Here is a 17,475-nt window from a genome sequence, read left to right as displayed (position 1 = left end):
TCAAGACAAGTAGTAAAATGTTAAAAGGCAGGGGATAATAAGTTCATGTACGACCATGTTAATGGAATTCGAATTTGATGGAGGCAGAAAACCAAGTTGATGTTACACTCAGTTTCCCATATACACAAAGTAATCGACATTTGGACTTCCAACGAGTTCAGATCACAACTGTTTTTCTCTAAAGATACACCAACGGCAAACAGAGCGCACACAAAGCTCATCTGAACTCTTGACAATCAACGTTTGGAACCTCAAGAGCACTTATTGGTTCCTTTTAAGAATAATGATTCAGTTGCAATTGGACAGTGAAGAGACATGGACCATTTCAAAGATATTTATGAGCCTTCTTGGGTGATGTGGGCTCACTTAGTGGGTGTATTCGTCTTTGAAATTCTTGGGAGCTATCTCGTCTTGAGCATAATTCGGTATGAGCACGAGCGAACCACTCATGAGACTTTGATTCATTCGTTGACCCTCTTTGTTTACAAGATGCCCATCGTCCACAACATGACCCGATTCAACATTGAAGTAGCTCGAGCTCTTTTAGGACCACTTCCTAACCTGTTGTGTATGACGACTGTTTTTTTCAACATTTTCCTCACCATTGTGAGTTTGCTCACCTTCAATGAAATCATGGTGCTCCGGTACCTCTATATTTGTGTGTGGAAGAACGTGGGCAAACTCAACGACGACTTCTTCTCGGCGTTCCTAATCGTGGCCAATTTGTTCCTGGGGAGCTTCTTTGCTTTGGTGACCATGATGTCCCAAGATGTCCAAGTGTTCCTTTATGGTGTGTGCATTGGTGAGGATCCTTCACTTTTTGTCACAACAGACTCTCCGTTCCCTGTCACGCCTCGTTTAACAGTTCTGCTTGCTTTACTGACCGGGGCTTTGCATTGTACCCTCTACGTCCCAATCATTCGAGAAAAAAGCAAAAGAACCGATCCAATGACGTCAAACCAGAACGGAGGCCAGGCAATTCCGATCTGGGCCAAGGTTTGTATGACTCCTTCCTTCCTTATTGGTTCTATACGAGTGGGTTTTGAATGTGTTGCCTAAATTTGAAAGTACTTTTATCCTCATTTGTTCTTATTGGAATAATTCCATTGCAGTGGTTGTAAAGAATATGGGCAATTTGAGGTTATTTATTTTGACTGGTTTGGAGAGAGTCATTCTTTAATTGTGAAAACCATTTTCGGGCTCTCAACTGCCTCATTTGGACTTCCTTTTTTTTATCGACAATGCAGTGTGTTCCGACATTGCTAGTCTGCGCCACTGGCAGTCAAGCTGATTTGTAAAGAACTTTTCTTCCCATATGAGCCTGCTACGAAGACGGATGCAAAGTAACATTTAATATTCCGCTTCGGACCGGTTCCTACCTAGTACGTACGTAGTATAGAAACGTGTAAAGTACCGGATCGGATTTCAGCTCTGTGAGCTAGTCAGGCTGCGCCACAATTGCGGCAAGAACTACCATAATTTTAGCACATCCAGTGCTTCCAAATTTTCATTGACAAAATTGTTCGTCATCTAGGGAAATCGTTTAACAATTATTTTAAACCATTTCAGTCCAACCTTCATTTGATAAAGATGATATTAAATGTGAAGTGACAAAAAATTGCAGAAACACGAAAAAAAGACTTGGTGCAAACATTTTGTCAACAGTAAGAAAGGTGGTAACACTTTCTTCATGGTAGAACCAGAGGGTGTACTAGTTTGAAATCCCAAAGCTTTACACTTCTCTATAGCCTCAACAACTCAATCAGCTAGGCAAGGATGATAACACAACCGCCGCCACCGCCGCCGCTGTCTCCGTCAGTGGGGGGGGCATGGTCAAATTTTGAAACATGGCTGATGAAATACTTAGTTTGGTTACACCTTGATTTTTGCTCGTTTGGGCCTCTAGAGGCTGCTGGCACAACGTTCACTCAATTAAAAAAAACATGTACTTGAATGGCTCTGGAAGTCATTGTCACTCAAAACTAGCCCTCTACTCAAACAATTTTGGACGATGTCACCTCACCCGAATGATTTGCAGGGAAACGGTAACCCATAACCCATTCGGCTAGTTAGATGATCGACTGGGTGGTGGAATCATGCCAATATGATTTCAGGGTCGTGAAAGAGGAAGTGAAAGTCCCATGAGACGAAATACGTAGAGCAAGAAAATCCTATTCAAACCCAGTGATGCGATGATTCAACCCCCACCTTCAGTGTCAGTCGTTTTGTTCTAATTGACGCGATTCGGAGGTTTTGAGAGTCTTATTATTTTTACAAAGGGAATCATTGCCATTGCAAAGAGATCGATCGTCCTGAGGGGGAAATTTGGATATGGTCCTCTCTTCTTGCTCTTCACTTGTTTCTTATCAGTAGACCTTTTTGAACTTCTTTTTTTGGTTTGTTTTTTCACGGGCTTTTCTAACCGCTACAAGGAATGTAATCCCCAGTACTATTAAAATGGAAGGGTATAGTTCGTCTATTTATTACCTTTCAATCTTTATATGATATTTGGTCTACCAACGAATTTGAGTTGGCAGACCGAGCTAGTCCTTGACTGTAGGGTTGATCTGGAATGCTATCTAAAAATTTGTCCAAGTCTGACTTGAAAGATGCTACCGGATCAACAAGGCCTACCTATTCCCAACGAATATTAATAATAATCTTTATTGCGACTCTTGGTCATTTCATGACGTAAAAATAACTATAAAATAAGATCTGATGTAAATACATTACACAAAGGTTTGCTGATAAAACAAGAAAAATGTCAAGATGGTAAAGGCAATAAAATAGATGACTAGAAAGTGATATCACAATGAGTATGACTAGAATTGGTTCAATGCACATGAAAAAAGGCAAGAGGTGAGTTACAGATAGTACAAAGACAGGTAGGTAGAAGTAAGTGATGAAAATCTTGGTTATTGCAGTAGAGTTGATGGGCCCGATTGAACAGATCCTTTGTCAACTCCCGTCGCCGATGGCATTTGGCTGGGAGACAGACAAAGGTACGTGACCGCCAATACTCCGAAGGGATGTCAGGCCAAGGACAATAAGATGTTAGCAAGTCCTTGACCGGAAATGATAACTTGTGTCCGGACATCATCTCCAGAAAGGTCAGGTTCCCAACACTGTTGGATACTAACCTTGCAAGCCCGATGGTGAGGGGCTTGATTTCACAAAGAAAATGTGTCCATGCATTGTTGGCATATTGGGGCACGCACAGGGATCCCTTGAGGAACTTTGTGTAGGTGGCATCGGCGGATTTGAGGACGGCTTGGGCGGAGTTGAGAAGCCAAAGGTGTAGGCCGTAGAGAAAAATTGAGGTGACGTAGATCCGGAAGAGTTGAAGGACTATTGGGAGGGGAATATTCTTCATAGGTAGTCTATTGCATATGTATCCGATCCTGGCCATGGCCTTAGTTATTGTGGATTTGAGGTGATTGGTGAATGAGAGTTGGGTGGAGAAGGTGAAGCCGACATAGCTAAAACTATTGACGATTTCAATGGGACTATTGTTAATATGGAAGGAGGTGGGAGGCAGACAACCTTTATGGAAAACCATGGCCTTCGTCTTGATGGTGCTGACTTGAAGGCCGTTCTCTTGGCAATAACCGTGGAGTGCATTGATGGCATTTTGCAATTCCACGGCTGAATCAGCAAAGAGAACCAGGTCGTCTGCATATTGAATATATTGAACTGGAAAATGGTTGATGGTGGGGCCATGATGTGAGGGCTTCAGGCAGGTCTGATGCATGAAGATTGAAAAGAATTGGCGATAGTGGATCCCCCTGCGGAAGGCCAATGGAAGTGAAGTAGCAGGGGGATAGGTCCTCACCAGAACGAAAGGAGCATCTGAGTCCCACATAGATGTTGGACAGCAGCACACAGATTGAACGCGGAACCCCCCACATTTGAAGTTTGAGGAATAACCGCGTTTGGTCCACCCTGTCAAATGCTTTGGAGAAATCCACAAAGCATCCATACACTCTCCTCTTGTTACTGATGTTGGAATGCACAATTTCATAGAGGAGAGTGGCTACAGTGGTGGTTGAGCACCTTCTCCGGACACCGAATTGGAATTGGGGAAGCAGATCCCTATCCTAGGCCAATCCGGAGAAGCGGGCAGCTAGTAGGGTAGACATCATCTTCAAGAAGGGGTTCTCCAGGGCTATGGTCCGATGGTTGTTTGGAATGTCCCTGGGCCCATTCTTATGGATAAAGATGATGGCTGACTCCATCCACGTTGGTGTGAAGAAGGAAGAATGAAGGTCGAGGCTGAGGAGATCTTGGAGGAGTGGCTGGGTTTGGATCCGGAGAAGTGAAAGTTGGAAAGGAGAGACCCCTGATGTTGAGGGGGCTGTGCTCTTCATCTTCTTGAAGGCCACGTCCATCTCGGGTTCCGTGAAGGGCTGCAAAAGGGTATGGTGTTCTTCTGGGCAGCCCTGGACCTCCTCCACTACTGTTTCCAATGTTGATGCAAACAGTTCTTGACAGTGGAGGAGGAATTGACACACAGGAATTTCCGAGTTGGTGGCGGGCTTTTTGGCACGTTTGTACAAGCCCGCCATCCAAGACTGGGCTGATGAAGAGAGCAGGTTCTCCACTTCAAACCCTTGGTGGGCTGACTTGGCGCTCCTCAGAGACTTGTGATATGCAATTTTTGATATCGCATATTGCTCCTAAGTCTCCGGTGTTTGGCTCGTTTTGGCACTTTGCAATTTTTGGAGCATTTGACCCATCAGCCCTCAATGGTAGGGGCTGAACCATGGGGTCTTGAGTGCTCCTCTCCTCCCCTGCACTGAGGAGGACTCTTTAAATGCTTGCAAAATGCCTTTGCCTCTGCAGCTGGATTGGTCACAATCCCGGTGTTGATGGATAGCTGCAGGGCCTCAAGGTGAGCCGTGCACTTAGGTACATTGACCACGCACCTTCCATTTCGAGTCACGCCCAGCTGATGGAAATTTTTGGGCATCTTGAAGGTAACTGAAATTGGGAGGTGATCAGACACGGCCAGTGGATGGACGAAACTGGCCGGAGATGGAATATTTTCTGATATGAAAATGTGGTTGAGCACAGAGGCGCCCCGGGAGTAGGTGTGTGTTGGGAAACCCGGGTAGGAGCGCAGAGTGATTCTCCATTGGCTCAGGATCTGGGCGAGCTCGGAGAATTCACTCGAGTAAGGATGGATGTTGAAGTCACCACCAATGATGACTTTCTCCGGATTCTTCACCTTCTGAAGGATGGATGTGAGGTCCAAGACGAGATCATCATAGTCCGTGGTTAGCTGATAGTAAACGCCAATGATGGTAAAGCCTTGGGCATCCACGGCTATGTGATGAGAATAGGATGAGAGAAGGGTGGGCTCAAAGCGTTTGGTAATATAGAGCTCCAACCCACTGCTGGGCCGACCACGCCCAGCGGGCTTCCTGGCATGAACTACGAAGCTCTGTTTGCCAGGAAAACAACTCTCGTGTTTCTCCTAGGTGACCCACGTCTCAGATAAGAAGGTGAAGGCGTGTCCTTGGATCTTGTTGAGACATTGTCCCGCACCAGCCACTCACAGCATGTTCGCCCGTCCATGACAGTTGAGTAAGCAGGCCGACACCGGTTGATTCTCTCCTCTCCGCTTACTGATCCACTGTTGCCGTCAATGCTGGTTCCTTGCGATACCGAATTGTTCAATCCAACCTAGAAAAGAGAGATCACTATGGTCATTGAGGAAGGGGAAAGAAAGGAAGGGATGATTGGGAAGAGGAAGAGGGTTGGAGGGCTAGAAGCTCACGTCTTGAAAAAGACGTGGGCCGGGGAATATGGGTAGAGGAAGGATTGGAAGGGGAGGTGCATTGAACGGGGATATCACAGATTCATAGGGGCCATTGTTCGTGGGCGTGGCCCCACTCACTGGTATCACAGTTTGTACTATATTATCGACTTAAAACCATTCAAAACAAAATTCTTGTCGGAGGAGTAAAAAACCGGACGTCCGCCATTCGAGGCGTCAGCTGACTCGATATTAGAGGGAAGCAAATTAAACAATGCAGGAGCCCGAGAAAGAAGATAAGTGGTCTTCATTGTTCGAACTAGCCTGGATTCTTGAGGGCTTGAAGGTGCTCTCAAAACGCACATTAAGCCTCTACGGTCACTAGAATTGGCCCTAAATCCTGGGTTGGGACAAAGCTCATGAATGCTTTTGATGACGTACAGTATCAGGTACCTTTCGTACCTTCTCTGAACTTTGTACAATTCTAACTTTTTTAGCCTCTCTCAATATGAGAGCTCTCTCAATCCTGTGATGTTTCTTGGACTTGCTCGTACTTTTGCAAACCTGCTGAACTCATTGGAGCCTAAATGGATGAAGCATATTCAAGGTGTGGCTGGGCAATCGACTTGTACAGAGTTAGCATCGTGATGCTATCTCTGGACTTAAACGTGCGATATATCTAACCACACATTTGAAAAGCCTTACCCACCTTCAACTGGTTATGTTCATCGAACTTTCCATTATTTTGGAGGACTACACCTAAATCTTTCATAGATGAGACGTGCTCAATGTCTTTACCTCCATTATCTACGAGTGGAGTATTTAAAGGAGTTGACCCAAATGTCACTAAGCGGAATTTCATTCCGTTCAGGGCCATATTACTCTCAATAACCAAAGAGTAGATTCGATCTAAGTCCTTTGCAAGGCTACTGGAATCTTGGCCATTCCTACCAGAAACTAACTTAGTATCGTCAACATCACAAGAGAGAGACTGGCAGTAATACTAAGCTTTTGAAGCGGGGCAACGAATATTTTAAAAAGGAGGGGCCCAAAGACAGAGTCCTGGGGTACACCTGACTTGACATCATGTATGTCACCATGGGATCCCTCAACCTTAACCAATTGCTTCCTACCAGAAATGAAACTTTTCAACCAATTGAGAACCTTGCCTTGGATCCCAATCTTATGGAGCCTGTTAAATAAAAGACCATGATCTGCCTTGTCAAAGGCCTTGGCAAGTCGAGATAGACTACATCAACTGATTCATGGCTCTCTAGTCCCTCAATAACCTGCTCAATATGTTCATTCAGTTAGGTAACCGTGCTAAAATGTGCTCGGAACTCATGCTGGCTAAGAGGAAGGACTTCATGAATATCAAGAAATCCAACAAGTTTGAACTTCATGATCTTCTCAAACACCTTCGCAATATTCAAAGTGAGATAAATCGGCCTATAAATAGTGGGGAGCGACTTATCTCGTCCTTTAAAAATTGGAACAACATGAGCTAACTTTAGTGAAGTTGGAAACTTGCCCTGATCCAAGATGCGACGCATCACTGACAAGAAAACTGGAGCAAGAACCAGTGCCTTTGAGCCAAATCTTCATATTTTTCGTGTTCTAGCCATTTTTCGACTTTCTCGATTCGCGTTTTACTTTTTTGTTAGTATGGTTCACATTTTAGCCCTCTTACTCATTTTGGTCCTGAACAGCTTCCTTCTTAACTTTTTGTTCCTTGTTTGAGACCATTTTATTGTCTTCTGTGCAGTATAATCTGAAGAAAGATTAAATCCTTGGCCAGAACCTAATAGCAATATGTCTTTCGTCGGGTTTTCAATGGCTTGGTTTAAAAGAGGTTGTTGTGGGCCTTCGAATTGCCCTCTGTCTTGTTACTTGTGTGGACCAGGGCTTCATCTTGCTTGAAAAGATGTGCTTTTCCTTTCTGCTCAGCCACTTTTTGCACCCAAGCAAAAATTCCACTTGAATATCACATCCACATAATCGGTCGCAGCGCAATGGAAGGGCATAAGTCGAGATCACGTTCTAATGTTTGAACCAGGGGGAGTTAGGGTGGAGACGTCATAACAAAGCTCAAAGCCGCGTGGCGTAGCACCAAAGTTACGGGTTGAACAAAACTAATGATGGGATAAAATAAATTTTCATAATTTAGGTTGCCAAAAAACCTTGCAAAGTGAAGCAACCGGGCAACTATATCGCCGCGTAAAATGTTAAGTCTGAGCAAAAAGCACCCTTGGGTTGACGAAAGGAAAATCATGGTTACTCTTTGAGGCTAATTAACGGGTTTCCAATATTGCACCAATGCTGTCAAGTGGCATTGAAAATGTAAATTTGCAGCCCTAATTACAATGTCCCGTGAATATACATTTGATCCCCATTAGTACACAAAACGCCTTGCACAGGTACCTAGCCTGAGGCGCTCTCCTTTTCTGATGTATTGAAGCCTACTCTACAAGACCACTTGAAACCAATATTGATGGAAAACTTCACATAAGCGTAAATAACTTAAAGTAATATGCTTACAATTTCTTCAGGTTGACCAGATTGCGGGGAAGACCATTTGATTTGAGAAGTCTTAGGAACGAAATTTCCAAACCAGCTACCTTTTTGGGCCTGTTTAAGGTCCAGAGGTTTTAATTTGACAATCTAGCTTCTTGTACCTCAAAGTGTAGATCTGTTTATCAAACAATCCCTGCGTCTGTGGGTTTTGCTAATGAATCTTTAGGTTTTGCGAGCTGATCTTTGGGTCACCCTGGCTTCTAAGTATTCTCCCCCATGAGACTTCTGACAGCCAAAAAAAGCGACCAAACGTTTTACGTAAGTAATTGGCTTCAATTTCATATCAAATCTTTTATATTCCATAATGGGAAATATTGATAAAAATTACCGAGAGTCCTCTCCCTAGATGACGTGGTGGGTCTGAATGCTATTGTCACAGGTTTTGCAAGAATAATTTAATGCATTTTCCCCCAAATAAATTATCAATTAAATATCCGGATTCTGCATCTTGGCTTGATTCTTGAAACTGAAGATATTAATGAAGCAAAAAAACGGTTTCAATTGAAATGGCGACTTTATTAGGATTGGCCATATAATGGAAGATCTTGTTGCGAGGTTTCACTGCATAACAAATGGCAGGATGTTATGATACGTCTGAAAATAGGAAAGGTTTTGCCTTTACCTTACATCAACAGGAGGTGTGCTAGTTGGAAGGTGGAAGTTGTGGGAATAGATGTCCGTTAAAAGATTGGAATTAATGCGCTTATTTTTACTTAGGAAATTTCAACCAGCAAGTTAACGATAAACATGTTCCATAGAAAGGGTTCTATTAAATGGCCCGTCAAGGCCCTCAAAAAAGAAAGCAGGCAAGCTAGTCTGCAAGCAGGCCAACAAAAGTAAAACCTCCATTTATCGTTTCCATGGAAGCTAATACCCTTAACCAATGACTAACGTTAAACACTTTGGTATCCATCCTTGGAGAAACCTCACGAATAGATATTGGGGAATTATTCCTTGAATGATTTTTAACGTGTTATTCATCTTTGCCCTTGAATCACATTTTGTCCAGGTGTTAGGGAGCGACCCTTTTCTGGTTTATTCATATGACTTCAACTTGTTAGCACCCTACTATTATTGGCCTCACATCCTTTAAGCAATTGGCGGCCTAGCACCGTTGGCAGGCTTCCAGCCAAACGTCACCAACGACGGAAGCTGACAAAGGATCTGTTTTGTCTGGCCCATCCACTCCACTAGTGACCATTTCCTTCCCTTATTCTTTTATCAATTTCAGTATATGATAATCATGAACGCATTTTACTTGTACATATCTTATACACTGGCATGGCACAGAGTCGCAATAATGATTATCATTATCTTTGTTATCATTATTGAAAATTGCTATTTCCTCTGAATGATTTAAGTTTTTCATTCCCATTTGTTTCAGCTAAACCTAAACGTCAATCGCCATCAGGAAATTATCAAGGAAATGGGCGAAAACGTGTCAATGGTGCTCCTGGTCGTGTGCACCTTCCTCCCAGGGCTGGTTTTGAGAAGCTTCAGCCCCAAATCTGATCTGTTTCATGAAACCAAGACGCAGCTCTTTATTTTTTCATCCATTTTTGTGACGCCTCTTGTCCACACCCTAATATGTCCCATGATATACCTTTTTCGTCATCCCAAGTTTCTCGTCAATTGCCAAGGGTTTCTCTGGCGTTAAGGAACAAATCGTTATTGAAGATGTAACAAAGAACGGTAAAACCGAGTCTGCGATGTTTTTTTTACCACCACTTACATGAGTAACCATGGGCAGAGCTACTCCTGCCGTCTTAATCGCGACCCTCGACTAAAGAGTGTTTCAATCCATGTGTTTAAAAGTGATCTGTCTGGCTTGCTCGTAATGTACTCTCTTGGCCTTGCTTCCCATATGGTGCTTATAAAGCCATATGTTTTGTTACAAGAATTAACCACTCATGGGCATGTAGACAGTGTTTCGCCGTTCGCGGTAGCAGACCTGCTTCATTTATATTCTTTTTCTGACAACGGGTTAACAACGTTGGCAGCACAAAATATAATAGGTTTGGTGGGAATAAATTGCGATAATTGACTAGGTGAACATGAATAAAATATAGAGCGTAAATATGGCTATAGGCCATTGATTTAGTCTAGGGGGGTTGACAAGATGTTATTTGATTGACTACAATCCATCCTCCATCCGGATCACCACGTCCACCGGTCCTCCCCAACCATCCAGGCATTGATGTCGCCCCTAGCTCCTCAGACACCCCACGGTCGACCGGACCCAGTCACCACTGCATCCACGTATCTTCCGCTACACCCACGGGTGGGTCACTACACCCAGGGGCCTTCCGCATGCATCACGCTCTCGTTGCGACCACAGCCATCCCGCTGAACTATACACACGCACAAAGTCTCTTCTGGGTGCAAGTTCCACATTGGCGTCCTCAGTCGTCTTAGGGAAGGTTTTTCCATCGCCTAGAGGCGGCCACTACCGGCTGTGCCATGTTAGATTACCCGATGGTGGCTGTTGACTAGATATTTATTATTTGTATATGGAGGTATTTGAAAAAAGGGAAAATGTCAATGGCGAGTATGATGGAGAGAGGAGGAGTAAAGCACAAATGGAAATTGCTATCGGTGACTAGAACTACACTGATGAACTCATTGGAGCCCAAATGGGTGAAGCATATTCAAGACGTGGCTGAACAATCGACTTGTACAGAGTTAGCATCGTGATGCTATCTCTGGACTTAAACGTGCGATATGTCCAACTACACATTTGAAAAGCTTTACCCACCTTTAACTGGATATGCTCATCGAACTTTCCATTATTTTGGAGGACTGATAGATGAGACCTGCTCTCTACCCTATGCAAACATATAAGGGTTAAGGAAGGGGTGTGGGGAGGGATTATGGTTAGGAATGGGGTCTGCTCTTATACTACGAAATTGAACTAATCTATTTCTCGCCTATCTTTGCGTCCACTCGACACAGATCGAGGTTCACTGTACATTAAAGCACGTCTTAAGTCTAATTGACTGACGGCAAAAAGTACAAGTGGAAAAAGGACAATCTACTTTCGAACATCCCTTCTTCCTATTGTACTTCTTAAGGCCAAACTTGAAAAGCTTTTATCACCATTGAGGGTGGTAAAACTGACAGCCTTGTCCTTCTTCAGGACATAGCTGCTTCTGGTAAACAAGACAGACTGTTTTCTCTACAACTGTCCTTTCGTGCTCTATTGCAAGAGGAAGTACTACCTTAAGCTCTACATTGTTGAAAACAGTCGTCTCAATTGCTGGGTGAGCCTCTTGTTCAAACCACACCCTGGTCTGATTGACGGAGACAGCCAGAGCCGCTATGATAAAGGGCCTGGTGACTACGAAAGGATCCTTACCTGCCAAGACCAAGTCCAAACATTGTCTAGCCTCTTTACTGACTTTTCCAAAGGTAGCTTCAACATGAATGCAGAGGAACTATCTATTAACAACAATTGGACATGAGAGTTGCAAGAGCGAGAAACATCGTTATAAGAAACTCAGCCCGTTAGCCCAAAGACGTTCTCTAATGTCTCATTAAATAGCAATCGATGTGAACGAGTCCAGTTGGCTCAACCACATCTCTGCAGTAGGCACAAAGTAACGAATAAATGAGTCTTAACATTGCTCCAAACATGGCATTTATATTTTGTGTGTGCTAATGTCTCTTGTGATTTACTCATTGCATTTGTTTGGGACATTGTTCATGATAATGTCTTAAAATCCCTTTGGAGACAAAAAGACGAGAAATTCATACTGTAGAGGATCCTTACTCGGAGTTGTAAAATTACCAACAATGCTCCATTATGGATGCCGAAATCAGTACATTTCAAACTTAATATTAATAGATTGTATCTAACTCAAATATAAAGCCTAACAATTAGACTCGAACAAAAAAAAGTCTTCTCAATTGTAAAAGAGGCAAGTAAAGAGACTATATGAAATCTATTTTGTCGTTTAACATTTTGAACTGATGTCAAATGTCAAGAAATTCCGACCTTTTTCCAAATTTATGACACTGAACAAAACCCCTTGAAGGAAACCCTAGAAATCATGTTCTAGATTGTTGGCAAAACAATCATTATTTGGCGTTGGCTTCTTAAATTCGGTCACCAAGGGTACTTGGTTGCCGTTTTTCTTTAGTGCAAATTTGAAAATTAAAAAAAGTAAAAAGTAAATTACAACAAAATATTTGAAATATACATTCCAAGGCCATCAAATAAGTTATTGCGATGAAGATGAAGAATGGCTTTTGAGAACAAGGACTTTATTCCGTCGTGGATCAAATAGGACACAATATGGCCGATCAAGAGCTCGTTATCGACTGATCACCGAACTCACATTGTTAGAGGAGGGTTTCAATAGAGACACAGATCATTGCATAATTCTATCACACTTATGATTAGTGTTGCATTTGTTTCCGACTTAGGCCGCTCGCTTTTGGATTTCTAAGAGCATGGGTATGCACTGAGCCAAAAATGGGTCCCTTCTTTTCTTGATCAAAGTTTAAAACTGATTGCAAACAATAATGATTTGGCTCCCTTTGAAATGGAGTTTCATCTCGTCGACTATTTTTGTACTTTTGAGTCCTCAAATAAGAGAACAAAATCTCCCTGGTTTCATGTTGCTAGAATCTCATTTCTTTAGGGCTCACAAATTAAAGTTCCAACTGAGCTTTAAATTTGATTGATGTTCTCATACCGAACAAATTTCGTGTAGCCATGAAATTGAGCTTCACTCGACGTTACGTAGGCAAATCCGAACCCGCCTCGAGGATCAACATTTTGCAAATACTTACAAAGAAGATCAAAGGTGAGGTTTGGAGTCAGGGTTTGATCTGGTTTCCAGGACAACGTTGGAACTCTGCATTTTCTAAATTATTGGAAACCAAGCCCAGGAAAGGTCACCACGCGACCATGGATCAACATGATCATAATGTGATGTGCTACCTGTCTGTGCCACATGCTACTTCCAATGGAATGTAGTTCTTGACTACAAAATCATATCCAGAGGCGACTTGCATGTTCGTTTTGTAACCAGGGGGAGTTTATTCACGAAAGGTAACGGTTATGTCATTCCAGCAAAATCAGGTGAAAATGTCTCTCTTTCGCTCTGAGGAGCATCCAAAAAGCCTTCCCTTTACAGACTACGCGAAATGTCGATGAATTGCAATCACAAGAAATATTTGACAAGAACGGATATAAAACAAGTTGCAAAGATTCTCTTAGTCATCACTCAAACAAAAAAAGTTTTTTTCCAACAAAACCATTTATTCAATTTCTAATGGACCCTCGAAGAGTAGAGTCCTTTTCATTGAGCGGAAGGTGCGGACAAACAAACGTTGAAACGAGAGAATACGCTCTAAGATGCCAGACTTTATCAAATGATTTCTAGTTAACAATTAATTACCCAAGTACTGTGACACAATGAATAAGCCAACAACTCTTCCGGAAAACGCTTCAAATTATCTATGGGTAAAATCCCGCACAATTATGACATGTAAGTAAGCATTTCACAGGAAGTTGTACATTGCATCATTGATAACTAGGGGCCGGAAAGGCAATTCATTTAGGTTAAATTGTGTTTTAAACTGTTTGGCCATTTTGGGCCAAAAAACTTTTCCACGAATTTTAATCATAAAATAACTTAAAACCTGGGATTTTCGGGGCAATTGAAAGGGTTTTGTCATCAAAATTTAGGAGAAAATCTGGATGGAAAGAAAATTCAGGTTAATTTGGACGTGACTGACAATGCTTGTGCCCGCTCAAAGAAATTTTAGACCTTGAAACCGAAGCTTTCATTAAGAGGAACTGTTGAACCGATACAATGGTGCTATACTTCAAATGATCTAATCTTAGCTTAAAGGCGATGGGTAGACTAGTAACAATTCACAAAATTCACCAATCAATTCACCAAAACAATGTTCGAAAAAGCAAGTGTGCACAGTCTTTATGTCAGAATCAAAACTAAGGGCCTGCTCAAAACCGGCAAGAGCCCGAGGGAGGTGGATGGGTGAGCCTTTGGGTGTCCATCCTTGAAACATTCGAAAGGGGAGAACTTCACGCAAGAACGGCGAATCCCTTTACAACGGACCAGACCAAGGGCGTAGATTTGGAATTACAGGGGTCAGAGACTTTAGATGGCCAAAAGTCAGAGAATTGCCAATTTCCTTGAGACGAAAATTGAACCATTCAATGTTTGGTGTTAGATTTTTCAATAATCCCTTTTGGTGAAAGTATGATAAAGCTATTCTTAGAGAACGGGGAAAGCATTTTCAGAAGGCACGAGTTTCTTTCCATCCTGGACAGTAAATTCCCTATGATGGCTTTGACACAATATATTTCTCAAAAAACAAAAGATGCAAACATTGTATTCATGTCGTATTTGTCATGCTTCAAATTTCAACAAATTCCTTTATATTGATCATCACTTCCTGGGGAACGCAGGGATTGATTTGCATTGATTGGGGACTGAAAATGTATTTTACTTTTTATTTGAACTCTATCGCATTTTTTTATCGTTACCAATTACCTTAGATTTTCACCCAATAATGGAATAGATTTTAGACGGTAATGCTTTGATCGTAAAACACTTCCCCATAGATGGCTGAACATTGACAAGAAGAAGAGGAGTCAAACGAACTTGAACTCCCTTGCTATCAATCGCGGAAGACGCTAGTTCTGCCTGATTAATTCGCTTCAGAGTTGGGTTAGGAGAAGGTGATCGGGAACTTTGCCCATGTGCAATTCGTGATCAAGACAATGAGCGTTCACGGCCTTGGCTTCTGGAACAAGGAGAACTCTGGCATACCTCAGCAACATGACCTAGTTTGTTGCAATTGTAGCAAGTGAGCTCTTTAGCAAAGCACCCTCCGTCGGGGGCGTGTTTGTTACTGCATCGGAAACAGGATCCTATAAGCTCTGATTTCGGTTTGGGGCTGAACTTTGATTTGCTTCCCTTATACGTAGAAAGTGCGGCTGCTGAAATCTCGCGCTTTTCATCGAGTGTTTTCTGGCCACTACTAGTCGATTCCCATGCACATGCAATCTTAAANTCAGAGAAGGTACGAAAGGTATCTGATATTGTACATTTTCAAAAGCATTCATAAGCTTTGTCCCAACCCAGGATTTAGGGTCAATTGTAGTGACCGTAGAGGCTTAACGTGCGTTTTGAAAGCACCTTCAAGCCCTCGAGAATCCAGGCTAGTTAAAACAATGAAGTCCAACTCTCTTCTTTCTCGGGCTCCTTCATTGTTAAATTTGCTGCCCTCAAATATTCGTAGGGCTTATGTAGGCGTTGATTCAATAGCAGGATTTAAGTCAGACTTGGATAAGTTTTTGACTAAAATTCCGGATCAACCTTATATTCAAGGATTAGCCAGATAAGCCAATTCTAATTTGTTGGTCGATCAAATAATGTATATAAATAAAAATCAAGTAAAATAAATAATCTTCTTGTCTTGAACTGCCGGGATTCCAATCCCGGTAGCGGTAAGGAAGTCCGCAACAAAAACCAATTTGGCTTCCGACCCAATCACTCGACCTCGCATGCCTTACACCATGTTTTGAGGCAAATCTTTGCAAACAGCAATAACCTTAAGTTTTCTTTGGCGATTTTAATTGATCTGAAGAAAGCGTTTGACACTGTAGACCACGAAATTTTACTTGCAAAAATAGAGCACTATGGGTTCAGCCACCATATTTTGTCTTCCGATCTCATGTTTTGAGGCAAATCTTTGCAAACAGCAATAACCTTAAGTTTTCTTTGGCGATTTTCATTGATCTGAAGAAAGCGTTTGACACTGTAGACCACGAAATTTTACTTGCAAAAATAGAGCACTATGGGTTCAGCCACCATATTTTGTCTTGGTTACGAAATTACTTGACGGGGCGGAAACAGTGTGTCGAAGTGGACGGTCATGTTTCTTGGTTTGTTCCAGTCACCAGTGGCGTTCCCCAGGGAAGTATACAAGGTCCACTGTTATTTCTCATCTATATTAACGACCTTCCTGTGGCCACATTGTTTAAAACAACTCTGTTTGCCGACGATACAACCCTTCAATATTTCGGTAACGACCTTAAGGAGATGGGGGTGGAGTGTAATCAATGGTTTGGTAACTTGGCGAAATGGTTTGAATGTAATAGATTGGAATTGAATCTGAAAAAGACGAAGCCGATGTTGCTTAACACTTCCAGAAGAGGTGTCAATCACGATTTTGAGCTTCGGCGTAACGATCATATAGTCAAGCAGATTGGGACTGTTAAGCTATGTATTTCATTGCCAGAAAGACCTCATTCCCAAGAGTGTGAGCAATTTCAATCTCAAAATGCAGAGGGAAGGGATTCTTCATGCAGCTTTGCCATTAGTTCGACAAGCCTGGCAACAAAAACTGCCAGACTTCTTTTTTGCTCAAACTTGGCATTTATTTCACAACGAACATCAAATCAAAAATGACCTAAAAATGACACTGAGGCAGTGGACTGGGTATGTGAGAGATAAAATAGTTAGCTCTTATTCGACGACATGTAAAATTAAAGACTGCTTTATTTGACAATAACCCGGGTGCCTTTGGTGAAGTTGGATTACTTTCCAAGGATGAAATTTGCCCCTGTTGAGGCCACTTCATAGGACCAATACTGGTGGACTGATCCCCAACCTGGAAACCCTTGACCCCGATTGTTTTATTTTTCATTTTGCATATAATGACTGGAAAAAAAATTGCATTCATTCACGGCATGATTGGTTTGTTCAGGATAAACGTTATTCTCCACCGATTAGTTGACGGTGCTAATTTTTAAATTTGTGACAAACTGTTAGAAAGGTTTGGAGTTAGACCTTAAAGGCTATTAATATCGTGTTAGGTTAGGTTGGGTTAGGTTAGGTAAGGTTAGGTTAGGTTTGATAAGGTTAGGTTAAGTTCAAAAAAGTAGCACCGCCAACTAATCGGTGGAGAATAACGTTTACCTTTGTTCAGCAATGTACCGTGATTCCTCCCCATCTCCATTTTTTGGTTTGTCTGACGTTGTAAATAAGGGCCCCAATGAGAACAGTCGCAATACAAGGGCGTATCAATGAATGAAAAAAAGGACTTGAGCTACAACTTTTTGAAATAATGTCCCGTGAAGAATTATGAGCATCTCTTATCGG

General features: G+C 42.3%; 1 protein-coding gene across 1 annotated transcript; it reads left to right on the top strand.

Annotated features, from left to right (window-relative positions):
- The first annotated feature begins 281 nt into the window (after positions 1 to 281).
- LOC131882493 (uncharacterized) lies at positions 282 to 10,034 on the top strand. Its single transcript, XM_059229648.1, has 2 exons — positions 282 to 996; positions 9,717 to 10,034. Exons 1-2 carry the CDS (start codon positions 316 to 318, stop codon positions 9,987 to 9,989), a joined length of 954 nt encoding a protein of 317 aa, XP_059085631.1. The 5' UTR covers positions 282 to 315; the 3' UTR covers positions 9,990 to 10,034.
- Positions 10,035 to 17,475: the final 7,441 nt, after the last annotated feature.

The sequence above is a fragment of the Tigriopus californicus genome, chromosome 6 (assembly GCF_007210705.1).
Source record: "Tigriopus californicus strain San Diego chromosome 6, Tcal_SD_v2.1, whole genome shotgun sequence".
Taxonomy (NCBI): Eukaryota; Metazoa; Arthropoda; class Copepoda; order Harpacticoida; family Harpacticidae; genus Tigriopus; species Tigriopus californicus.
The sequence above is the reverse complement of the archived record's forward strand: the minus strand, read 5'-3'. Positions and strand labels throughout refer to the sequence as shown.

Coding starts and splice junctions, on each gene's coding strand:
- LOC131882493 (XM_059229648.1), top strand. CDS start 316: ATGGACCATTTCAAAGATATTTATGAGCCTTCTTGGGTGATGTGGGCT. Junction 997..9,716: donor CAATTCCGATCTGGGCCAAG/GTTTGTATGACT, acceptor CATTTGTTTCAG/CTAAACCTAAACGTCAATCG.